At 42.2% G+C, this 27,370-nt stretch overlaps 1 protein-coding gene across 1 annotated transcript in view; it reads right to left on the reverse strand.

The window, feature by feature from the left end:
* hcn2b (hyperpolarization activated cyclic nucleotide-gated potassium channel 2b) overlaps positions 1–27,370 on the reverse strand; it is a 130,662-nt gene that overhangs the window by 88,394 nt on the left and 14,898 nt on the right. The window contains exon 2 of the mRNA XM_080213257.1: positions 26,446–26,869. Coding sequence (XP_080069383.1) covers positions 26,446–26,869 — 424 coding nt within the window. The remainder of the gene's footprint in view (positions 1–26,445; positions 26,870–27,370) is intronic.

Below are 27,370 nucleotides of genomic sequence, written 5' to 3' on the forward strand. Positions count from 1 at the left end.
CCAGGCCCTGTTCCCATAACCCTGCACATTTACCCTGCTAATCCCCCTAACACAAGGGTCAATTTTAGCACTGCCAATCCCCCTAACCTGCACATCTTTGGACTGTGGGAGGAAACTGGAGCACCCAGAGGAAACCCATGCAGACACAGAGAGAAAGTGCAAACCCCACACAGACAGTGACTGAGGCTGGAATCGAACCTGAGTCCCAGGTGCTGTGAGGCAGTTGCGCTAATCACTGTGCTGCCCAATCGTAGTTTAATAACTACCCATTTGTCCATTTCTGATTATCGCTGATCTGATTACCACCAAACCTCTTACAGACACAAGAAATAGGAACAGGAACAGCTCCACAAAATTGCTCTGCTTTTAACATGATTTGTGAATCCTCCACACCCTGTTCTAATTCAAAGTTCTAAAGAAGCTTTCAGATTGAATAAACTACTCTTCATCTCAGTGCTAAATTAAGAAGGCGTATGGTGTACTGGCCTTCATTAATCGAGGGATTGAGTTTAGGAGTCGGGAGGTAATGCTGCAACTTTATAAGACCCTTGTCAGACCCCACTTGGAGTACTGTGTGCAGTTTTGGTCACCTCACTACAGGAAGGATGTGGAAGCTATCGAGAGGGTGCAGAGGAGATTTATAAGGATGTTGCCTGGATTGGGAGGCATGCTTTATGAGGATAGATTGAGGGAGCTAGGTCTCTTCTCCCTGGAGAGACAAAGGTTGAGAGGCGACCGGATAGAGGTTTATAAAATGTTGAGAGGGGTCCTGGTACATGAGTCGCAAAAACCCAGCCTGCAGGTGCAGCAGGTGGTCAGGAAGGCGAATGGGATGCTGGCCTTCATAGCGAGGGGGATTGAATATAAAAGTAGGGAGGTCTTGCTGCAGCTGTATAGGGCATTGGTGAGGCTGCAGCTGGGGTACTGTGTGCAGTTTTGGGCACCGCACTTACGCAAGGATATTTTGGCCTTGGAGGGAGTGCAGAGGAGGTTTACTAGGCTGATGCCGGAGTTGAGGGGGTTGAGCTATGAGGAGAGGCTGAATAAACTAGGCTTGTACTCGTTAGAGTTTAGAAGAATGAGGGGAGATCTCATTGAGACGTATAAGATGATGAATGGGATGGATAGGATAGAGGTGGAGAGACTCTTCCCGCTGAGAAAGGACAGTAGGACTAGGGGGCACAGCCTCAAGATAAAGGGGGGACGGTTTAGAATGGAGTTGAGGAGGAACTTCTTCACTCAAAGGGTGGTGAATCTCTGGAATTCTCTGCCCGTTGAAGTGGTGGAGGCTGCCTCGCTAAATATTTTTAAGACGCGGGTTGATGGGTTTTTGATAAGCGAGGGGATTAAGGGTTATGGGGAGAGGGCGGGAATGTGGAACTGTGCCACGACAGATCAGCCATGATCTTATTGAATGGCGGGGCAGGCTCGAAGGGCTAGATGGCCTACTCCTGCTCCTGTTTCTTATGCTCTTATGTTCTTATGTAATAGATAGGGTGGATTCTCGGAGGCTATTTCCCAGGGCTGAAATGGTCGCTATGAAAGGACACAGGTTTAGGTGCTGGGGAGCAGGTACAGAGGAGATGTTAGGGGTAAGTTTTTCACTCAGAAGGTGGTGAGTGAGTGGAATCGGCTGCCATCGGTGGTGGTAGAGGTGAACTCGCTGGGGTCATTTAAAAGACTTCTGGATGAGTACATGGGATTTAATGGGATTGGGAGTTACAGATAGTTCTATGGCTTGGTAGGTATGGATGTGATCGGCGCAACTTGTGGTCCGAAGGGCCTGTTTGTGCTGTAGTGTTCTATGTTCTATGTTCTAAATGACTGACTCCTTATATTATCATACCCACTAGTTCTAGATTTCCCAGCCTCTCCTTATTTCTCCTTTCTAGTCCTCTCAGAATCTTTAATGTTCCATTATCACCTCTCTAAACTGTTTTAACTCTTCTAGACACAAGAAAATATCAGCCCTTTCTATGCAATCCCTCCTCATTAGACAGCTTAGTCACTCCAGGAAACAATTTAGTGTATCTTTGTTACACCCACTAAGAGGGATATATCCTTGCTTATAGGTACAGAGACCAAAACCATATACAATACTCCAGGTGTGGTCTCACCACTGTTTGTGGTAGGGGGTCCCCTGTGTCTGAAGGGGAGGGAGGTGTTTGAGGAGGAGTTTTGTTTTAATACAGATCGGAACCCCCTTGGGTGTTGCTGGCTCTATCGGGCCCCACCCCACCAGCATGATGGTGAAAACCACGCCCCCAGATTTTCTGTGCACAGAGAATCTGAAGAGAAAGCTGGGCAGTACAGCTGGAGAGCTGTACAACTGGACAGCAGTACAACTGGAGAGCTGTACAACTGGAGAGCAGTACAACTGGAGAGCTGTACAGCTGGAGAGCAGTGCAGCTGGAGAGCTGTACAACTGGAGAGCTGTACAGCTGGAGAGCTGTACAACTGGAGAGCAGTGCAGCTGGAGAGCAGTGCAGCTGGAGAGCAGTGCAGCTGGAGAGCTGTACAGCTGGAGAGCAGTGCAGCTGGAGAGCTGTACAACTGGAGAGCAGTGCAGCTGGAGAGCTGTACAACTGGAGAGCTGTACAGCTGGAGAGCAGTGCAGCTGGAGAGCTGTACAACTGGAGAGCTGTACAGCTGGAGAGCTGTACAGCTGGAGAGCTGTACAACTGGAGAGCTGTACAGCTGGAGAGCTGTACAACTGGAGAGCAGTGCAGCTGGAGAGCTGTACAACTGGAGAGCAGTTGAGCTGGAGAGCTGCACCTCTGTTTTCTTGCCCAGGCAGCAAGATTTTCCCCATTGTCTTTGTTCCTCGCAGCTCCTCTGTTCCCTAGTCACTGACTCCATCCTTCTGTCTGATCACAGTCTGGGGCTGAACCAGATCATGCACAACTTTGATGTCTCATTTGACCCTGAAATGAGCTTCTGATTCTATATCCACACGATATTCAAGTTTGCTCCCTTCCACCTCTACAACTTTACCTTGCCTCAGCTCATCTGTTACCGAAATCCTTGTCCATGTTTTTGTTACCTCTTGCCTTGACTATTTAATGCTTTCGTGGCCAATCCTCATCCTTCATAAATTTGAACTCATCCAAAGTTCTGCTGCCCATATCCTAACCAGTACCAAGAATAATTCATCTATCACTCCAGAGCTCGCTGATGCACAATAGCTTCTACTTTGGCAATGCCTCAAGTTTTAATTTTTCCTCCTTATTTTCGGATCCCTCCTCCATCAAATCACCCCCTTCCATCTCTGTTACCTCCTCCGCTCTGAGGGTTCTACACTCCTGATGTCTCAATCAGTTGATCATTGGTGGCATGTCTTAAGTTGCTTGGGTCTATGCTCTGGAATCCCCTCCTTAAGACTCATCACATTTCCCGCCTCCTTCAAGATCCTTAAGACCTCCTCCCCGATTAAGCTTTTTGTCACTTGACCCAATATCTCCCTGAGTGGCACAGTGTCACATTCTGATTGCTAACACCATTATAAAGTAATGTGGTTGACTCTCAACTTCCCTCCAAGGATAACTAGGGATGGGCAATAAATGCTGGCCAACCAGCAACACCCATGTCCCATGAATGAGTAAAAAAAAGTATCTTGAGTTGTTTTACAACAGTAATGATAGATTTAAAATCCTACAGTGCAGAAGGATGGAGTCTGCACCAACCACAATCCCATTGTGGTCGGCCATTTGAAGTTGGATAGTTTCTGATCGAAGTCTGGAGTTGACTTTGTTCAGGTCTGCACTTTGTTGAAGGAACTATTTTAGCTTCAAAAAAGCAACAGGTCTGCAGTGCAATTCATATAGACTTTCCGGAGAAGTGGTTAACTTTACAGTATCAGCCATCAAATGACTCATGGCAGCAATTTTTGATCATGTCCTTTCTTGATTTCTTAAAAAAAAGGTTTTCTTTAGCAGTTCAATATCTCTGTGGTTAGTTGCTGAGACTGTAGGTAAAACTCTCACTCAGTCGTTTTCCTGTCATCATGACATCTTTTCGGCCCCAGTTGACTCACTGTCATTCATATTCACTTATGTGAATGCAATCTCACGGTGCTGCATTCATAAGGAATCTGAAGCCAATGTTCACCAGACATATCGCACGTGAGAACAGTTTAATGACATATTTTAGCACAGTGATTAGCACTGCTGCCTCACAGCGCCAGAGACCTAGGTTCGATTCCCGGCTTGGGTCACCGTCCGTGTGGAATCTGCACATTCTCCCTGTGTCTGCACGGGTTTCCTCCGGATGCTCCAATCTCCTCCCACAGTCCAAACGATATGCTGGTTAGGGTGCATTGGCCATGCTAAATTTCTCCCTCAGTGTACCCAAACAGGCACCAGAGTGTGGCGACGAGAGGATTTTCACCGTAACTTCATTGCAGTGTTAATGTAAGCCCACTTGTGACACTAATAAATGAATTGAAACTTATTTTTGCAGTCAGTGTTATTACATAGGTCTGGATAAATATCTCATCAGTGACTCAGATTAAGCCAGCATGGTGCAAAATTAACAGTGTAACTGCGAAAGGTCCCGTCCTGGCTGGTAATAAAATTTATTGGTCTTTAACGTTAGGTGAGCATAAGACAGGAGAGCAGAGATTGAGGGAACTCATTATTCCCTTAATTGAACTCGGTAATGAAACTCTTGCACATTTTATGTATTAAATTACATCATGGGCTAACATCAGGATGAGCATAACCAGATGGGAAGCTAATGAAGTTTTGGAATTCACAAATGTATGAACTGTCGGTCCCAGTAATTCTTCACTTGTTGGAGATTCTCAGCTGCTGTTTTATATCCAATCTACAGGCTAGAACGATGTAGGTCACCACTTACTGATAGTTACAAGCTGCTGCAATTGGATTGAGAACCTTAGCAGTCACACTCCAATAACCGGTATATTTTCATGCTCTTGGGTTGAACATCGTCTCAAAGTATATGCTATCTTTTGTAGCGCCATAGAATTTTTGAGGCATCCAGCTATCAAACATCGCACATTGCAGTTGGAAACCATGCACCACTCTCACATCAGGACAATGTTTATGCACTGCCAATCTGAACAATGCCACTGTACAAGTGGACAAATGAATGTTGTACCACAGTTGGAATAATATGGCTATTTGACATGTGCAACACAAGTTGGGAGTCTATAATGAGATTCTCAGAAGCCTAAACAATTGCAGTATTAATAACACTGCAAGAATGAATCAGTATCAATATGATATCTGTGTTTTCAAGCCCAGACGGAGATGGCTCAAAGCAATATGTCCAAGATTATGTCTGATTCAGCTATCTTTCACTTATTACGCCCTTGGACTCCCACTCACAGCACGATTGGCCAACTAGATGATAAGTGCAAGATGATATTTTCATTACAAGTCAGTTATTTCTTCCCCAAAGGCAGTCTAAAGCATGGCTCCAGAGAATTGTTCAATTAATGTGCATTTATTACAAACAAACATTGCTTGTAGATGAATAGAGTGAGTTTTACAGGATAGTTTAAAACACTGCAAATTAGATTGGTTGGTTGGTAGTAATGAGTTCCTGATTGATAACGGTACTTTCTTCGACCTGGTGACAACCAGCAGGTTAATTGAATATTTAAGCTATTGTCAGATGAATGTCACATCTTTAATGTGACATCTACTGGATCTATTCTTTTTTTCATTGTTATTACAATTTATCCGGTAGTAATGTTAATGATTTTTTGTTTCAGAATTTAATTTCAGCAAATGCTGCACAACAGTAGCACGGGAAACACCTACGTACATTAGATACAGTCATGGCTGCCAAGGATGGGGTCATCAGTGTTGCTTGGATTGCTGGACATTAAGATAATGGACATTTTGGACCAACTATTTGATGAGGCCACTCATTTCTATAATTCTGCAGTGAAAATTGGCTGTTGCACACAATACGTAACCACGCCACAGAGCACATCTACTGAAGATAGTTGAACACAAGTAAAGGTGAGTTGTAATATTTCCAGGCACCTGGAGTATAGTAGGAAGAAGGGGCAGAAGCAGAACGGTTCCCTCTGGATGTGTTGCAAAGAAAGAAGACTCTTTCAAGGTTAGATTCAGCTAGACTGGAGCTGGGGCTATGGAAGTCAATGTAATCTTTGATATCATAGGTCATGGGGGCAAATATGAAAGAAGCTTCTGGGTGACAAAGCGGAAGTGGTCAGCCTGGGTTTGATTCCAGCCCTGGGCGACTGTATGGAGTTTGCACTTTCTCCCCATGTCTGCATGGGTTTCCTCCAGGTGCTCCAGTTTCCTCCCACAGTCCAAAGATGTGCAGGTTAGGTGGATTAGCCGTGCTAAATTGCCCCTTAGTGTCCCAAGATGTGTAGGTTAGGGAGATTAGCAGGATAAATACATGGGGTTACGAGGATAGGGACTAGATGGGATGTCCCAATGGAGAGAAGCTGATTCAATGGGTCAAATGGCTTCCTTAAGCACAGTAGGGTTTCTGAGATTCATATTTTTGCAATGGGGAAAACATAATACACATGTATTTCACAATATGTAAGAAATGGACTAAATAGTGCCTTTTTTGGGGGGAAACATACAATGACCTTTGTGATGTTGGCCCCCTTTCAATAGGGGACATGGATAAAAGAGTTACTGTTAGCAGGCAAAACAACAGCCACCTCGCTAAGAACACTAGCGATGTGTTTGATGGAAGTTGTCCATCTAATCATCTGTGCTGAATACGGCCTGCTTCCTTCCTGTTGCATCATCCATTCCCTAGCAACAAATGTAGCAACCAAAGGAAACCTCAAAAACAGAACAAAGGGCACATCACACTGATCAGTTCAAACCAAACAATGAAAGTATCTACAATTTTACCTTACAATTGCAAAACGCACCAGAAAACTTTGAGTGTGAGGATATAGCACAACTTATGCAAGTGAAAGGAAGAAACATAAGCAGAAAAAGTCTTGCATTCATTGCAATACCTTTCATTCATGTCACAGGACCACAGGATACGCCATAGTGCTTCACAACCAAGGAAGTGCCTTTGCTGTTTGGTCACTGATTTAACAGAGGAAATGCAACAGCCAATTTCTGCACAGCAAGCTCCCATAAATAGCAATGTGATATTGACCAGCTAATATATATTTTTCGTAATGTCAACTAAGGGATGAATTTTGGCTGGGGTACCAGGGATAACTCCTCTGTCCTTCCTCAAAATAATGTCATGGAATATTTTCACTTGGAATCTGTAAAGGTGGGCGGGTCCTTGGTTTAATAAACATTTCAAATTCAGCACCTCAGACCGTGCAGCACTTACATTGCACTAGTCTTAATTTGTTGTGCTTGGATTTGGTTATTAATCCACAATCATCTGATTCTGAGGGAAGAATGCTGCCAACTGCTGCCAAGGCATTGGTGAGGCCACACCCGGAGTATTGTGCACAGTTTTGGTCCCCTTATTTGGGGAAAGATCTAGTGGCATCGGAGGCATTTCAAAGAATCATAGAACCCTACAGTGCAGAAAGAGGCCCTTCGGTCCATCGAGTCTGCACCGACCACAATCCCACCCAGGCCCTGCCCCTATATCCCTATATATTATTACCCACTAATCCCTCTAGCCTAAGCATCTTAGGACTCTAAGGGGCAATTTTTAGCATGGCCAATCAACCTAACCCGCACATCTTTGGACTGTGGGAGGAAACCAGAGCGCCCGGAGGAAACCTATGCAGACACGAGGAGAACATGTAAACTCCACACAGACAGTGACCCGAGCCAGGAATCGAACCTAGGTCCCTGGAGCTGTGAAGCAGCAGTGCTGACCACTGTGCTACCGTGCCACCCATGGTTCATTAGATTAATTCCAGAGATGAGGGGTTTGTCATATGAAGAGGGATTGAGCAGTTTAGGCTCAAACTGTCTGGAATTTAGAAGAATGAGGGGAGATCAAATTGAGGTTTACAAGATGATAAAAGTTCTGGATAAAGTAGACATGGAGCAGCTGCTTCCTCTTGTGGGGCATTCTAGGACAAGAAGTCATAGATAAGGGGTAGCAAAATTAAAACAGAGTTGAGCAGAAACTACTTTTCCCAAAGGATTGTGAGTCTGTGGAATTCACTACCCCAAAGTGTGGTGGATTTTTTTCATTAGTGTCACAAGTAGGCTTACATTAACACTACAATGAAGTTACTATGAAAATCCCCTAGTCGCCACACACACCTGTTCAGATACACTGAGGGAGAATTTAAGAACATAAGAACATAAGAAATAGGAGCAGGAGTAGGCCATCCAGCCCTTCGAGCCTGCCCCGCCATTCAATAAGATCATGGCTGATCTGTCGCTGCTCAGTTCCACTTTCCCGCCCTCTCCCCATAACCCTTAATCCCCTCTCCTATCAAAAACCCATCAACCCGCGTCTTAAAAATATTTAGCGAGGCAGCCTCCACCACTTCAACGGGCAGAGAATTCCAGAGATTCACCACCCTTTGAGTGAAGAAGTTCCTCCTCAACTCCGTTCTAAACCGCCCCCCTTTTATCTTGAGGCTGTGCCCCCTAGTCCTATTGTCTTTTTTGAGCGGGAAGAGTCTTTCCACCTCTATCCTATCCATCCCATTCATCATCTTATACGTCTCAATGAGATCTCCTCTCATTCTTCTAAACTCTAACGAGTACAAGCCCAGTTTATTCAGCCTCTCCTCATAGCTCAACCCCCTCAACTCCGGTATCAGCCTAGTAAACCTCCTCTGCACTCCCTCCAAGGCCAAAATATCTTTGCGCAGGTGCGGTGCCCAAAAATGCACACAGTACTCCAGTTGCGGCCTCACCAATGCCCTATACAGCTGCAGCAAGACCTCCCTACTTTTATATTCAATCCCCTTCGCTATGAAGGCCAGCATCCCATTCGCCTTCCTGACCACCTGCTGCACCTGCAAGCTGGGTTTTTGCGACTCGTGCACAAGGACCCCGAGGTCCCTCTGCACCGTCGCCTGCTGCAGTTTTTCGCCTCGTAAGTAATAGTCCTTCCTACCATTTTTCCTACCAAAGTGGACCACCTCACACTTGCCAACATTAAATTCCATTTGCCATTTCCTGGCCCATTCGCCCAGCCTATCTAGATCCTTCTGCAGACTCTCCACACCCTCCGCACAATTTGCCGTTCCCCCAATCTTGGTGTCATCAGCAAATTTCGACACTCTACACTCGGTTCCCTCCTCCAGATCATCTATATAAATGGTAAAAAGCTGAGGTCCCAGCACCGACCCCTGGGGCACTCCACTAGTCACCATCCGCCAATCCGAATAGCACCCGTTGACCCCCACTCTCTGCCTCCTATTTGACAACCAATCTTCTATCCACGCTAACACCCTACCCCCAACTCCATGTCCCTCGACCTTCTGCAATAACCTCTTGTGAGGCACTTTGTCAAACGCTTTCTGAAAATCTAGAAAGACCACATCCACCGGCTCTCCTCTATCCACCGCCCTAGACACATCCTCATAGAACTCCAGTAAATTTGTCAGACACGACTTCCCTTTAATGAAACCGTGCTGCGTCTGCTCTATCAAGCAATTCCCTTCAAGATGCCTCGCAATTTCCTCCTTAATGACAGATTCTAACATTTTACCTACCACAGATGTTAAACTAACCGGCCTATAATTCCCCGCCTTTTGCCTGGCACCCTTCTTAAACAACGGTGTAACATTAGCCGTTTTCCAATCATCCGGCACTTCCCCGGAATCCAGCGACGTTTGGAAAATAACCACCAAGGCATCCACTATCACCTCCGCCATTTCTTTCAGAACCTTCGGATGCATTCCATCCGGTCCTGGGGACTTGTCCACAATCAGCCCCTCCAGTCTGTCGAGCACTGCCTTTCTAGTAACAGTAATGTCATTAAGACCCTCCAGTCCTACCACCTTTCTATCGCTAACACCCGGCAAATTATTCACGTCCTCCTCCGTGAAGACAGAAACAAAAAAGTTATTCAATACCTTAGCCATATCCCCATCCCCTACCACTAGGTCCCCTTTCTCATCCTCTAAAGGACCAACATTCACCCTAGCCAGCCTCTTCCTTTTTATATATTTATAAAAACTCTTGCTATCCTTTTTTATATTATCCTTTTTTTATATTAAGCGCTAGCCCAGCTTCATAGTTTCTCCTACCCTTCCTTATCAACTTCTTTGTCAATCTTTGTTGACATTTAAACCTCTCCCAATCCTCTTCTCGCCCACTACTCTTAGCTACTCTAAATTCCTCCGCTTTTAGTTTAACACTTTCCTTCACCTCCTTCGTTATCCACGGCTTATTACCTCTCCTCTTACTATCCTTTTTGACCATTTAGCATGACCAATGCACCTATCCAGCACATCTTTCAGACTGTGAGAGGAAATTGAAGTACCCAGAAAAAACCCATGCAGACACAGGGAGAACATGCAAACTCCACACAGACAGTGACCCAACAGCTGAAATTGAACCTGGGCCCCTTACGCTGTGAGACTGCAGCGCTAACCACTGTGCCACCGTGCCGCCCCAGATGCTGGTACGGTGAATAAATTTAAGGAGGAGTTAGACAGATTTTTAATTGGTAATGGGGTTGAAGACTTATGGGGAGAAGGCAGGAAAATGGGGATGAGGAGCATATCAGCCATGATCGAATGGCGGAGCGGACTCATTGGGCTGAATGGCCTAATTCTGCTCCTATATCTTATGAATTATGAACTGAGCCACAATTATTACTGAATATAACATTTCACTGTAAACCTGAAAGACACAGAACATCTGATCAAAGTGCCTACCAGTCAAAATAGACAGCCACCATGTTCAAAAATGACAGAAGCCTTTTTCTTCATTTTTTATAAATAAATTCATTGCTTTTTATTTGTTGCACATTATTTGAGGCTTTCGTTTCTCAGTTTATCTGTGCCTTTATCAGTGTTTCTCTGGTTGCTGTGATTAGGCTGCCAAAAATGCATTAGTTTCTGAGATACTTAGGTATCAATTGTTTGTTTAAGTTTCTCTTGAAAGTCACATTATTTGCTGTCATACATTGTGGCTCTCCCCTGTTGTTTACATAGGGAAATAATATGCCAGATCACATCATGAGTCACAAACCAAAGAAAGATTCCGGTTATAACTTCTGATGTAGGGGAAACGAAGGAACAGTTATTCACTCTGTGTTTACTTTCAGATGCAATGCCACCTCAGCCTGAAAATGACTTCCTCTGTCTTGCATTGGGTAGGTTCATTGCCAACACAGCTCCAGTCACACACGGTTTGTGGATTGGAACAAGAGTCAAGGATGTAGCTCATGAGACTCTCCTGGAGCGTTATATCCCAAATTTCCACAGACTGTCCAGAACATTCCCTCAGTAATTCAGGCAGGAGTGTAGCAGAGGATCCAGAAATAGTTTGGGACTTTTTTATGCCATCAGCCACATGAGAGGAGGTCAAACCTTCACCAAATAAACCTTCCGCTGATATTGCTGGAAACTCAAGCCATGTTGCAAGTTCCCCATTTGGCTTGATGGATATGTGCAGTTAATGCAACAATATCTTACACATTTTATATGGGTCTTTTCATATAATAATATGGCACAAGGTGTAAAGATATAAAGGCCATAGGAAGCGCTTAGAGGAGTTTTACCAGAATGTCATCAGGAATGAGGGACTTCAACAAAGAGGACAGATTGGAAACGTCAGCAACCTTCATCTTGGTTAAGAGATGAACTAATAGAGGATTTAAAGTGAGAGGTTTTAATAGAGAGAAACTATTCCAAATGGTTACTATGTCAAATGACTAGAAGTCATAGATTAAAAATTCCTCAAAACAAGGAAGACGCTTGCCACAGAACCACTGGTAAGTGCTTGTGTGTGGAGTGTTTTTTGAATGAGAGAAGTCTACTGCTATCACATGGTTCTGGCTGGCCAGGAAACTCTCTCTCCTTCTGACTGCTGCCATATCAGAAAGATTTACAAGTTGACAATCAACCTGTTTGGCAAAGTCATAAACGCACCTTCCACGGTCATCACATCCTGGGCTGGGGCTCGAAGTTGTCATGATGTGGAGATGCCGGTGTTGGACTGGGGTAAACACAGTAAGAAGTCTCACAACACCAGGTTAAAGTCCAACAGGTTTATAGTGGTGTAGTAAACACCACTAGCTTTCGGAGCGCTGCTTCTTTATCCTAACCATTAGCTGATTAGCTGTAAAGACTCGCATTCTAATCAGTATTCTGTAAACTGTGTGTGCCTTTGCATACCCTGTTTGTGATCAGAACTCCCCACTCACCTGACGAAGGAGCAGTGCTCCGAAAGCTAGTGATGTTTACTACCAAATAAACCTGTTGGACTTTAACCTGGTGTCATGAGACTTCTTATTGGGACTCAAACCCAGAGTAGGTACACTCTGGCAAAAGATCTAGAAGTGAGCAGAAATGCATTCTGAAAAGGTGGTGAAAGTTGATTTAATGAATAATCTTCAAAAGGCAGTTGGGTAGGTTGATGAGGATGGGGAAGCTTATGGGGTTATGGATAAAACATGAGGGTATGAGAATAAGCACAACCAGTCTTTCTAAGCCAGCGCAGACATGATGGACTAAATCGTCTCCTTCAGTGCTGCAAGTTCTAATGATGCAATTAAAGTGCTTAAAAAAGATAGGGACACAAGGCAAGTGCTCCACAAGGTTCTTCTCCAAAATCATGTTGAAAACTATAAGTTTACAGGTTTCCTCAAAAGGAAAAAAATGTAGTAAAATGGGAGCGTATGAGTGGTGCAGCTAAAGAAATTAGGACTGGAACAGTGTAGATGTGGGCCAAAACTGAACATAACACAAAGAATAGCAGAATTAGAGGAGCAGAGGTTAGGGTGGGAAAAAGTTGACAACCTGGGAAGAGTGAGACCACAGGAGGTTCATTTTCGAGAAACACGCAGTTGTATTGGACAGGAAAGTGGAACATGATATGAGCAATGTCTTAGACAAGTTGGAGTCTGTGAAAAATAAAACTTTTCAGCTCAATGAGGTCATATGAGAGAAATCAAATTGAGGGATAAGAAAAGTGTGGGATGGAAGAGAATTAAGGAGAGAGGCTAGTGAAGCTACAGATGTGGAAGTAGGAAGTTTTGGTGAGACACAGCATGCAAAGTTTGAAGATCAGCTCATTGCTTCTCCTAGTTAAGTGCCATTTCTTGGGCACTGCTTGAAGAAAGCAACACCTGTTGAAGGCAGAGGCTAAGGAACATGAGGATTGTGGAAAATACAACCACTACCATCACCACAACAATGGCAACAGGCTTTACAGGCCAGAACTTACTGCTATTTTGAAAATTGTCACTATTATTACAGCATCATGTCCACCTTTTTCGTTACTTTAACAAAATAAATTGACCATAATAATTGTTCATAGAATCCCTATAGTGCAGAAGGCAGTCATTCAGCCCATAGAGTCTGCACCGACAACAATCCCACCCTATCCCTGTAACTCCACATATTTACCCTGCTAATCTCCCTGACACAAAGGGACAATTTATCATGGAAAATCCACCTAACCCCCACATCTTTGGATTGTGGAAGGAAACTGGAGCACTCGGAGGAATCCCACACTGACGCAGGGAGAAGGAGGTTGGCACTCACCATCAGTACTCTGTAACACTAATAGCAACTTGGAAAGTCTGCCTACGTACAATCACACAACAAAACCTGGAAACTGCTCTCAGTGATACCATACTCCTCCACAGGCTGTACTCTTGAAGTCTTGGTGGATGCAATCAACACAGAATTAGATATTAATGTGAACTTCAACCTCTTACACTACTCTTGCTGTAAAAATTACTGTAAATGTTACATCCTGGTCAATCAGATGAGCTAATAACAAGTCATATTTGGCTTTGAACCACCTCTCTGGTCCTGAGAAGTTAATTTTATAAGGGTGGTGTTTTGGTCCTTGGGAAGAACAGTTTAAAAATTGAGAGTTTTTTAAAACATTACAAAAAATTATGATTTTTTGGATTCTACCTTAATCCCATATTTATATTTCAATCTTTATTTTGCTTTCTATAAAATGACCAAGATGTGAATCCAGAATTCCCCAGCCTTTCATGCCAGCGGGATTCTTCAGTCCCATCGGCAGCGCACCCCCGCTCAGGGGTTTCCCGCAGGTGAGGGATGACATCAACGGGGATTCCCACTGGCAGCAGCGGGACCAGAGAATCCCACTGCTAGCAAACAATGCATCATTTCCCTCCAGCAGGAAACATGTGGCTGGAAGGATAGAGAATCTTGCCCATGCTGTTTACATGCTGCTTTGCTGGCTGTAAGAATTCTTCAATTTGATTGGCTGACCAGCCTGCCAGCTGCTTGCACTTGTTACTGGACACCACAAATTTAAAAGTTGGAATGGAGAAATCCATGTTCCAAAGCACACAAAATCAATGCGGCAGATTTCTAAAGATGTCCATTGCAAACACATTTCACCACTGACCCCCAACATCAGTGTCAATGACCAGAATTCTCCCAGCCTGCCTGCCGCTGGAATTTTAGTGGGCAGATTGCAGAGAATGTGAAAGATCATTGATGGTTGGGCGGAAGTTTCCGGCATTTAGGCCAGGGCAACCACAAAGACGTTCCACCCAATGTGTTTGCTGAAAATTCAGATTTCTTTTCTGTGCCGATCCTGTGCATAATTTGATTTTTTCCCCCGAAATTGTAATCTTAAATTCGACAGATGGATGAGCAGAAGACTTTCTCTGTGTGTTACTTTTAATGAGTCCGTAAATCCTTTCATAAAGGAGGAATTAACAATTTTGTTCCATCGGAACACACAGAGGAATTCTTCCTGCTATAGTGACATTTAATAAAGGGGAAATTAATTCAGGGATTAACCAGAAAAATAATTGCTTTTTGCACAGTTTTTCAGTTTTAAAAATAAGTACAATATGTAACTAATAGATCTCCCATGTTGTGGCTCAGGAACTATGGGCAGTGTGGTTCCTGATGGTTTCATAGTGAGCTAAAAATTTATTAGTCACAAGTAAGGCTTATATTAACACTGCAATAAAGTGACTGTGAAATTTCCCTAGTTGCCACATTCCTATGCCTGTTCGGGTACACTGAGGGAGAATTTAGTATGGCTAATGCACCTAACCAGCACGTCTTTCAGACTGCAGGAGGAAACTGTAAGAATTTTGTATGCTTCAACCATATCACCTCTCATTCTTCCAAATTGTAGAGATTACAGCCCCTTCTCCTTAATCTCTGCTTCTTGGACAATCCCATCTTCCCGAGTCAGTCTAGTGAACCTCGGGCAAGTAAAGATTCAGTTACTTTATTTATTTATTCTTTCTATCCTTCTCTTTTCCTGGTATGATTTTTTGCTCAGTTATTTACATGATATTTTCACACCCTAGGTGTGCCGCCGCAATGGGACATTTTCCACTCTCACTTGCCCAAGGACTTTGAACAGGCCACCTTTTTCCATGACCTGGGCCTGGATAACAGATAGATTGATCCATGAAGCCAATTTTGTTTTCAAGATCCCTCACAAATATTTCCTTAGCCACACAAAAATAAATCTGACCCTGAAGAACATCTCGAGTTAATACAAAAGCAAAATGCAGTGGATACTGACACGAATCAAAGTAGGAAATGCTGAAAAAATTCAGCTAGTCTGGCAGAATCTGTGGTCACGGTGTGGAGGTGCCGGCGTTGAACTGGGGTGGGAACATCAAGTTAAAGTCCAACAGGTTTATTTGGTAGCACGAGCTTTCAGAGCACTGCCCCTTCATCAAATGAATGTCGCTGCAGCAGAGGGACAGGCAGCCAGGTCGGATGATACCCCCACCGCGGTTTATGGTGAGCTTGACCAGGCATAGTTTATTGTCTGTTTAAAGTTTATTTTTTATTAGAGTCACAAGTAGGTTTACATTAACACTGCAATGAACTTGCTGTGAAAATCCGCCACACTCCAACGACTGTTTGGACACAGGGAGAATTTAACATGGCCAATGCACCTACACCTTTTGAACATGTAATAACAGCTTGGTAGCAGGTTCCTGAGGAGATTCTCCTTTTTTTCTGCCCTCCTCCGCACCGAGTGCCCATAGATCAGGAGCGTGGGGCTAAAGTGCAACAAAACATTATTAAAAGGTTTTTCAGATAATAGAAAAGGGAGCGCAACCTAAACCAGTTAATGTAGATGTGGTCCAAGGACTCCATAAGACGTCAATCAGTGGTTCTGCCAAAGCTGCAGAGTTACCGGTCCTCAGATTGGACTGGCGATTTGGTGACGTAGACCACCCTCCTCAATTGGATGGTAGTCCTGGGGACAGCCTTTAGTTAGCTATTGATAGAGAAGATACATGCTACACTTGGCTCCAGACCTGTATTAAATCCCCATGCCTGGACTTTGTGGTGGCAAACTCCCAGTCAATGTTGCAGGTCTTTGGCTGTTTGATGAAAGTAGATGGTGCAGTGACAGAAAATGAGAACTATAATTAGATCCAGTAATTCTTCAGCAAAGTTACTTTGTGAATTTATTGGTTAATCTATTTGTAAATGATGGAGTGGAAGTTTCACTTTAAAGTGGGTTCTACTCATCTTAATGTTCAATAAAAGTATTACATTTATTTCCCTTGCATAACTAAGCCAGCCCACAAGGGGTTGACAAGATCGTGTACTTACCTCACTCCTGCTACCCCAGTGTCTGACATAAATTCACAATCATTTTAACTGTGAATTTGTGCAGTTGAAACCTCAACCTTGGGTTAAAATCCCTCAAAGGGAAGAGCAGCCTATGGTCATCTGGGACAATGGCAACTTTACATTTTAACCATCCCTATTGAACGTAACATTGTTTATGGAAGGTACCAAATGGTACCGCCCCAGACTATCTGAAAGGATCAACACCCTATTAAAGTTGAAACTACAGGAGGTCATGAATGTAGCCCAATCCATCACGCAAACCGGCCTCCCAACCATTGACTCTGTCTACACTTCCTGCTGCCTCAGCAAAGCAGTCAACATAATTAAGGATTCCATGCACCCCGGACATTTTCTTTTCCACCTTCTTCCATTAGGAAAAAGATAGCAAAGTCCAAAGTCACATATCAACTGACTCAAGAATGCTTCTTCCCTGCTGCAGTCAGACTTTTGAATGGACCTATTTTGCATTAAGCTGATCTTTCTCTACACCCTAACTATGGCTGTAACACTAAATTCTGCACTCTCTCCTTTCCTTCTCTATGAACGGTATGTTTTGTCTGTATAGCGCAGAAGAAACAATACTTTTCACTGTATACTAATGCATGTGACAATAATAAATCAAATCAAATTCAACTGATTAAATTTCACAATACATTCTAGCTGGATGCTAAATGCAGAATGAGATGCCCACGCATTTTCATTGATAGTAGCTGTAATTCACAAGTATTTATCTTCAGCAAAAAATAATATTGTGCATTGTGTAAATCAGATCAGAGATTAGTGTTTCCTACATTAATATTTCTCACATCAAAATCTTTTAGCCGGCAGTTCTGCTGATATTTGTCCCTTCAAATCCCTTGATCCTTACAAGCTGATCACTTTAAACACTAAATACTGACCTTATACAAACAAACAGTACAGCACAGTTTGACTTTCTGTGTTATGGTTCAGTAAGAATTGAATTTGGATGTAAATTAAGTTGCTGCAGATAATCAATTTCTCACCTTATTTTGTCTAGTATAGCTGATAATTTAAGAATTTCTTTGATTTGATTTATTATTATCACATGTATCAGTATACAGTGAAAGGTATTGCTTCTTGTGCAATATACAGATAAAGCATACCGTTAATAGAGAAGGAAAGGAGAGAGTGCAGAATGTAGTGTTACAGTCATAGCTAAGGTGTAGAAAAAGATCAACTTAGTGCGAGGTTGGTCCATTCAAAAGTCTGATGACTAAGGGAAGAAGATGTCCTTGAGTCGGTTGGTACGCAACCTCAGAATTTTGTATCTTTTTCCCAACAGAAGAAGATGGAAGAGAGTATGTTCGGGATGCATGGGGTCCTTAATTTTGCTGGCTGCTTTTCTGAGGCAGTGGGAAGTAGACAGAGTCAATGGATGGGAGGCTGGTTTGTGTGATGGATTGGGCTTCATTCACAGCCTTTTGTAGTTTTTTGCAGCCTTGGGCAGAGCAGGAGCTGTGATACTACCAGAACGAATGTTTTCATCTGTAAAAGTTGGTGAGAGTCACAGCGGACATGCCAAATTTCCTTAGTCTTCTGAGGAAGTAGAGGTGTTGGTGGGGTTTTCTTAACTATGGTGTCAACATGGGGGACCAGGACAGGTTGTTGGTGATCTGCACACCTAAAAACTTAAAGCTCTCGATCATTTCTACTTCGTCACCGCTGATGTAAAAAGGGGCATGTTCTCCACTCCTCTTCCTGAAGTCAATGACTATTTCCTTCATTTTGTTGACACTGAGAGAGAAATTATTGTCAAATATATATTTCAAAATATATTGTGACTAAAATATCCAATTGCATGTCATATCTCTTGAATCTTCTATTCATATTTCAGTAAAAGCTAAGAAAATAGTGTTTTAATTTATTCAAATATCCTGCACTGAATGAAAATAATGCCTTTGGATGAAAAGAAAATTTGGTGAACAGTTGGTGCAGTAGATCTCCTAACATTTGGGCGGCACGGTGGCACAGAGATAAGCACTGCTATCTCACCGCGCCACGGACCCAGGTTCAAATTTGGCATCGGGTAACTGTCTATGTGGAGTCTGCACAGTCTTCCAGTGTCTGCATGGGTTTCCTTCAGGTGCTCTGGTTTCCTCTGAAGTTCCTGAGATGTGCAAGTTAGGTTGATTGACCATGCTAAATTGTCCCTTAATGTCAGGGGAAATTAGAACATAGAACATTACAGCGCAGTACAGGCCCTTCGGCCCTCGATGTTGCGCTGACCAGTGGAACCAATCTAATGACCCTCTAAACTAAACTATTCCAATATTATCCATATGCCTATCCACTGACCATTTGAACGCCCTTAAAGTTGGCGAATCCACAACTGCTGCAGGCAGGGCATTCCACGCCCTTACTACCCTCTGAGTAAAGAATCTACCTCTGACATCCGTCCTATAATTACCACCCCTTAATTTAAAGCTATGTCCCCTTGTGTTAGCTATCACCATCCAAGGTAAAAGGCTCTCACTGTCCACCCTATCCAATCCTTTGATCATCTTGTATGCCTCAATCAGGTCACCTCTTAACCTTCTTCTCTCTAATGAAAATAACCTCAAGTCCCTCAGCCTTTCCTGATAAGACCTTCCCACCATACCAGGCAACATCCTGGTAAACCTCCTCTGCACCCTTTCCAATGTTTCCACATCTTTCTTATAATGCGGCGACCAGAACTGTACGCAATACTCCAAGTGCGGGCGCACCAGAGTTTTGTACAGTTGTAACATGACCTCACAGCTCCGAAATTCAATCCCTCTACCAATAAAAGCCAACACACCAACACACCGTACGCCTTCTTAACAACCTTATCAACCTGGGTGCCAACTTTCAGGGAGCTATGCAAATGTACCCTGAGATCTCTCAGCTCGTCAACACTACTAAGAGTCCTTCCATTAGCCCTATACTCTGTACTCCTGTTACTCTTACCAAAGTGAATCACCTCACACTTTTCCGTATTAAACTCCATCTGCCACCTCTCGGCCCAGCTCTGCAGCTTATCTATGTCCCAATACTAGCAGGGTAAGTATGTGGGGTTACAGGGGTAGGGCCTGGGTGAGAATGTTGACAGTGCTAGCTAAATGGGCTGAATGGCCTCCTTCTGCATTGTCGGGATTCTATGATTCTAACATCTCTTTACCTCTGAGAACCTGGGGCTGGATCCAGCCGAGACTGGCAAGATGAAAGACTCCTTGACTTGCCAGCTACAAAAGAGAGACTGGCAAGAATTTTACAACCTCACTCGGGCGAGGCTCATAAAATCCCGCCTGAGACCAACTGAGAATTCCATTCTGCGAGCCTCACCTGCCCCAATTCCGGGACGGACAAGGTGGTAAAATTCCGGCCAGAGTGTGTGGACAATCTCAGCTTTGGTTTTCAGTTTGTTATGCAAAATAGGTCAGAACTCAGCAATACTCTCACAAACCAGTGTCCTGAGGTTCCCCATGCTTACTTGCTCTGGGAGTTTGTCAGTGACGGACTCACTCCTGAAGTTACAATTAATGTATACTGTTACAGATCATGGAACCTTAACTCAACAAATCTGTACCTGACAGGGTCGGGACAAATTGACAAAAAGTTTCCATTCAATGCAACAATTTGGAGGAGTAAAAGGTTCCCCGTTTTAATTAAAAGCAATAAACATCATGCTTTTCAGCCATAATTTCATATTGAAAATCTATTTTGTTTTACCTCCATGCAATCAATTTACTTTGCAAAGCTATATCCACATATTATACAAAAGGCATCCAAGCTTGTATATGTTACATGTGAGCAATTTTATGTACATATTCAAAAGTTCAAGTGTAGATATGTGTTCCATGTGTAAAATATTAGACCAACAGATTTTATCTTAACTAAATTTTGCACTTGAACATATATGCACACAATTCATTGTATTACAACTGGGACTTTTTTAATATTTTAAAAAGACTATCACAGCAGAAATTACTTTTTTGGTCATAATTATATGAAAATGTCAGTCTCAAATTCTTCTGTCCATTGTTTTAAAGAAGGCATTATAAAACAAGTGAGTCAACACTTTTATTGAAATAGCAGCAAGAGATATTTGACTCAAGTGTATTGAACATTTGTACATCAATTGTAATGATTTCTATCCTTACACCTTTAACTTAAAAATGTATTTCCTAAGTTGTCATGCAAGTAAGGAATGGACTAAATGACGCATCTTCTTTAAGACTTCTGGTCACCCGGCATTTTAATTCTTTGCCTCATTCTCACTCTCACCCCTCCATTCTCAACCTCTGATACTGTCCCAATGATGCTTAACATAAGCTTAATATCACCTCATCTTTTGATATGCACTTGAGAGCTTTACAGATTCAACACTGAATTCAACAATTTCAGATCACAACTTTTCCCATTTTTTTTTCAATTGACCGTTGTTGGAGATAATTCTGATATCTCCCATTCACATCTTGCGCCAAACTCATCTTTTGTTTCTTTACTTGTCCCATTGTCACCTCCTTTTGCCCTGCTCCATCATCCCTCTTGTCATTTAGTTTCTCTTGCCTTTACCCTATCAAGAGCTTTGCCTTTGTTATTCCCCATCCCCTTCCCTCTTTCTTTACCTGCTTAAAACCTGTTACATCTCTTAACTTTCAATGCTGCAACAGGTCACTGATCTGAAACATTAACTCGCTCTCCACAAAGATGCTGCCTGACTTGCTGAGTGTTTCCTGCATTCTCTGTTTTTAATTCGGATTTCCAGCTTCTGCAGTATTTTGCTTTTATTTTATCGTATTGTTTTAGCTTTTTTGTTACACAATCTAGTCATGTGCATGCTTTCAATATCGCAATACAAGAATTAATAATACGAGATTGCAATGTGAGTCTGGTGAGAAAGATAAGAGAGAAGACATGAAAAGCAGTATCCTTGATATTGAGTAGGGCAACGTTACTGTAGCTGTGCGTGAAGTTTCTTAGGGAAGTCTATTGACTGTTTGAAATACGAAAGAGTAAGTTATCAGAGTAGGGTGGGGATGTGATCAGAGTTACGGTACTTACAGAAATTGACACAGGTATGATGCTCTAAATAGCCTTCTTTCCTGTAAAATTCTGAGATTCAAAAAATAAATACAATTCTTTCTGGAAATTAAGAATTTCAAAAATGCTCATCAATCCAATTATCTTGCAGTCAAGCTTGTTCACCTTGTACAGCGTGAGTACATTTTTACACGGGAAGTATCCTCCCTATTTTAACCCTAACATTTTAAGCTCTTCAGTTCTTTAAGTCTCCATTCTCAGCCAGTTTTAAAAACACCAAACTTGTCTCCAAGAATGAATTTAAAGGTGGAAGAAGAAGAGGCTAAAATAATTCCTCCTCCAATTTTCCATCCTGTTATTTTGAAAATCAGCTAACTGTTACTGAACACCTTGGTCAAAGTCTAGAGTTTGTGGTGGGAAACTTCAAGCAAGAACCAACCACCTTATCACACATTGTGTGACTGCCCCACCACCTCTCTGAGTTAATCTGGACAATATCTAAAGTTTAAGCACAAAAATCACCGATAATTTGAAAACAATCAGAGACTTAAAGTTTGCAGAATCCATGAAAGGCTATGAAAATAACAATAAAACAGAGAAGTGTTTTAGTGCTTTATATATGTATATAACATAGAATCTCTACAGTGCAGAAGAAGCCCATTTAGCCCATCGAGTCTGCAATGACTCTCCGACAGAACATCGCATCCCCGTAACCCCATGTATGTAATCCCAAGAACTCCACTAATCCTACTCAATTAAGGGGCAATTTATCATGATCAATCCACCTAATCTGCGCATCTTTGGACTGTGGGAGGAAATTGGAGCACCCAGGGGAAACCCACGGGGAGAACGTACAAATTCCACACAGTCACTCAAGGTGAAATCAAACCCAAGTGCCTGGTGGTATGAGGCAACCGTGCTAATCACTGTGCCACCATGCTGTCCCTATTGTATATAGGGTTGCTTATGATATACCTAACTACCAGCCTTTTACCCTTTTATGGGCACTTATAGAAGCCTCCTTTCAATCAAAATGCAAAAAAAAATGCTTTTGTTACTGGTTAACAGAATTAATGATAAATATTAATGGAAAACCGAACATAGCACAAATGTTAGTTTTGAACAAGTTAAAAGTTCCCTTTGTGATTTTCATTGGATTTTCTTTTAATGCACTGCTCTTTAGCTGAATATTCACAGAAAATGGAACTGATTTTAAAAGTGATTACCAAAGCACAGGTCACTAACATTTAAATTAAGAAGACAGGCACAAATATGTAAGCGCATTGAAAGAATGCATTTATATAGCACCATTCCTGACCCCAGGCAATCCCAAGCTGCTTTACAGACAATTAATTTTTTTTTAAGTGTTATGATGTAGAAACTACAGCATCCAAGTTGCAGACAACACAATTCCCAAACACAACAACATCATAATCACCAGATGATCTGTTTCACTGGTGTAAATATTGACCTGGGTGTATAACTTTCCTTATTCTGCTTTTAAAAACACTATTGGATCTTATACATCCAGCCAAGATGGAAGATAGGCATTGGAATCCTCCGGCCTCATCTGCAGTTCCAATCCTGCGGTGCCGCCACACTGAATGGAATTTTAGCTGAACAACAATTTGTCCATTCTCACTAGCAAAAAGACGGGAACCGATGAGATTGGAGAATCCTACCCGGGGGTGGTGGGGAGGGTGTTCCAGCCGTGCTGGCCCCAAAACTGGAAAATCCTGTACAAGGTCAATGGACCTTTTCCTGGTAGCTCTTCACCCACTACGATTCCCGTGGTGGACAGAATAGGAAAATTCACCCCACAGTCTCAGTTTAACATCTCATCCAAAAGACTCCAACTGTGCAACACTCTCTCAATACTGCACTGGAGAGTTAGCCTATCTGATTAGCTCAAGTCTCTGGAGTAGGGCATGAACCGCCAACCTTCTAAGCAAGGGGAAAGAGAGCTACTTCTGAGTGAACATATATATATTAGAATATATGACATGAGCAGATTTGGACATTTTGCATACTTAGGGAAATAAATTGCAAACTTTTAGTTGATACCAATTTTGGACAATTCTGTTATATATCTGTTGAAGGAATGCTAATTGCAAAGTAATACAGGGTGCTTACTTTCGTAGCAAACTATAAAACAAATTAAGTACACAAAATAAAACTCCAAATCACAGGAGTTCAAATTACACGCTTAATTAAGTTACATTTATTGTGGGAGCCTGCCACCCATCACATTCAAACCATGGACCTGTTAAGAACACACAGTGCAATAGAACCATCCAACCGCTAAATATTGGCCCAATTCTTTTCGGTATCAAGGCAATGACTTGTGCTTCCTTCATTCATATTGATAATATTCTAAGCTGCAACTTGCTGAATGTCTAAGATGCAAATTGTATTGGGACCCCTTACAGGACTTCTAGAATGGCACAAGCAAATATCATAACAGCACAGAATCCTTATAGTGCAGATGAGGCCATTCAGCCCATCGAGTTTGTGCCAACTGTCTGACAGATTATCTTACCCAGGCCCTCTCCCCCACCATGTGCCTGTAACCTCACACATCTTCCATAGCTAATCAGTCTAAACTCTTGAGACAATTTAGCATAAGCAATTCACCTAACCTGCACATCTTTGGACTGTGGGCGGAAACCGGAGCATCTGGAGAAAACCCATGCAGACACGGGGAGAATATGCAACCTCCACACAGACAGTCACCCAAGACTGGTGCCTCTCCTTAACCAATTAAATTGATGGATTGTGACATGAGCAGCAAAGATTAAGATAAAGGCACATGCCAGAGTGGGTAAATTCAGTGTCAATTGGACAGAAAGAGAGAAATAAAGAGAGAAAAAAAAATTGGATTAACAAAGAGAGAGAGAGCATGAAAGAAAAAGTTGTAAAAATCTTTGACTTTTAATTTTTTTTTAAATCTCCAACAACAATTATAACCTGAAGGAATGAGTTTCTGTTCTTACATTAGTTAATAGAGGTTAGCAATTGTTGTAGAACTTCACCACATCTTTGTGGAGGTGTGGCTGGTAAGAATGCTGGCTTGGTTTTTCCATATGCTGACAGGTCAGCCCTGGGGATTCTGTGGGCTATCTTCAATATTTCCCTTGGTGCTTCAGATACACGACTAGCTTTTGGATCATTGTCCAATCGTTGTCTGCAGGTCTGTGGGGTGGGGGGTCTCCAATTCCTCATCACTACCTCATTTTTAAAGTAAAAGCATTCCATAACTCTGTCTGTTTCAACTTCAGTTTGGGCAGTCTATTTTAAATTTTTTAGCACCAGGCCAGCTTGTTCAGCCACGGCCAAGGAAGAGTTATTAATTACATCCTTAGAGTCTTCTAAGCTTCTGAAAAAAGTATTGGACAGCCCAACAGCAGAGTCATCCTTCCGCAATGCTATTTTGGCATCTTCTGATCATAGAAATCATAGAAACCCAGTACAGAAAGAGGCCATTTGGCCCATTGAGTCTGCACCAACCACAATCCCACCCAGGCCCTACCCCCACGTCCATACATATTTTACCCACTAATCCTCTAACCTATGCATCTACGGTCAATTTAGCATGGCCTATCAACCTAACCTGCACATCTTTGGACTGTGGGAGGAAACAGAAGCACCGGAAGGAAACCCACGCAGACACGAGGAGAATGTGCAAAGGGTTTCTTTGGCCATAGATTGGGTTACCACACCAGGGACTTTCTCTTGTAGCTGCTCTGCTTCTCTGACCTCACACAGCTTCTCTACAACCATTGGGGATGTTTTCACCCTTGATCCCACCAGGTTATTTCCAAAAAGCAAGTCGACTGGGGACAACTCCCACCAGTATCCTGTCCTGAAATAAAGTTGCACTGCAGAGGCAACCTGTATAATGGTATGGGCATGTATTTTTCCTTGAAACCCTTTACCAGTACTCAGTCATGTCCTGCACTTTCTGGGGAAAAGGCCATTTTTAAACATCTGCAGAGTCCGGCCCCTTGTATCACTATTCAAAGAAGAGCAATTTTAATCCTGATGTCCTGGTCAATTTTTATCTATCCACAAATACTAATATGAATGTGTTATCTGGTCATTATCATATTGGGGTGTTTCTTATTCTGTGCAAATTGGCTGCTGTATCTCCCGACACATCAAATATATTTATTCAGCTGTAAACCACTGTAGGACATCTTATCCCAAGGTCACAAAAATCATTTTACATATGCCAGCACTTTCTTTACTTCCATTTGACCTTTGTGTTATCCCCTATATGTCGTGTGATAATGATTGTATCATACTTTGCTTCAATTAATTTCAAAGAATCAATTTACTAAACATCTTAATTCAACAAGATTAATTCCAAGCACCTTTCCCACCACACCTAAATGTCATCAAAAGCCCGAGTTCAATCTTGAGGGTGGACATCCATATAACTCCAAAGATTTCTGCTTACTTATAACCAGTGGGTTCAGAATGAGCCCTGCGCTCATTTCAACCACAATGCAGTCAGGATTTAGTCACAGCTAAGACATGAATACAAATTGGGAATAGGCCTTCCCATCATTACATTTAACATTATTATGATCATTTAATACCTGTAAATCTGGTTTAACAATGCTGAATTTGTATCTCATCATGTCTAGACTGCTAGAAATATAAATATGTATCAACATTATCACAACAGGAAGAAAAGGAAACTCATTTAAAAATAGTCTTACCTCTTCCCATTGGTGAATATACCTAATCAATCTGGAGAGCCTCAATAATCGTAAAAGACTGAGAATTTTTGTAAACCGTACAATCCGTAGTGCTCTGGCAGTTTTATAAACTTCTGAATCGATGCCTTTTTCTACTATCAAAAATATATAATCCACAGGGATTGAGGAGACAAAGTCTACAATAAACCAGCTTTTTAAATATGTCTTCTTAATTTTCTCTGGGTCCAATATGATTTCTGTGTTATCTTCTATAACAATTCCAGTTCTGAAGTTTAAGACTAAATCCATAAGGAAGAAAGTGTCAGACACGACATTAAAGATAATCCACGGTGTAGTTGTTTCTTCCTTGAAAAAGGTGATTCCTACTGGGATAATTATGAGATTTCCAACCATAAACAACAACATTGTGAAATCCCAGTAAAACCTGTAAAGAAAGATAATAAGTTAAGTAAGAGCCTCAAAAAGTCAGTTCTACCATCCTCTCAATACCTGAGAGCTATGAATGGAGGGTTTGTAGGCATTCCTTCAGAAGCATTGCAACATGGCAGATTGAATTAAACAAAATTATCATTTCAACGCTGCGTAACTAGTAATGATGTTACACCTATCCCATGATTCTATTACAAGATCAAAGTTAAGAAAAGACCATCAAGCTAATGTCTTCAATATTTCAAGATTTCCAAAATGACATTTAACTCCATTATTACTCTTTGAATAAATATATTCACCCTCCCCGCTCCAAGATCATTGTTAAATTTATTTTTCACTCACTTAAATGTTGTACTAATATTTAACTTACCTGATTGCCCTTAGAACAATATCTTGTCTGCCTTGCCTTTATTACATAATGATTGATGTGTCTCTTCTTAACTCTTTTCTTTCAGAACTGTTAAGATTAATTTTCCCTAATCTTTTCTCATTGTTC

This window comes from Carcharhinus amblyrhynchos, chromosome 26 (assembly GCF_965287045.1).
Source record: "Carcharhinus amblyrhynchos chromosome 26, sCarAmb.v2.hapA, whole genome shotgun sequence".
In the NCBI taxonomy this organism is placed as follows: domain Eukaryota; kingdom Metazoa; phylum Chordata; class Chondrichthyes; order Carcharhiniformes; family Carcharhinidae; genus Carcharhinus; species Carcharhinus amblyrhynchos.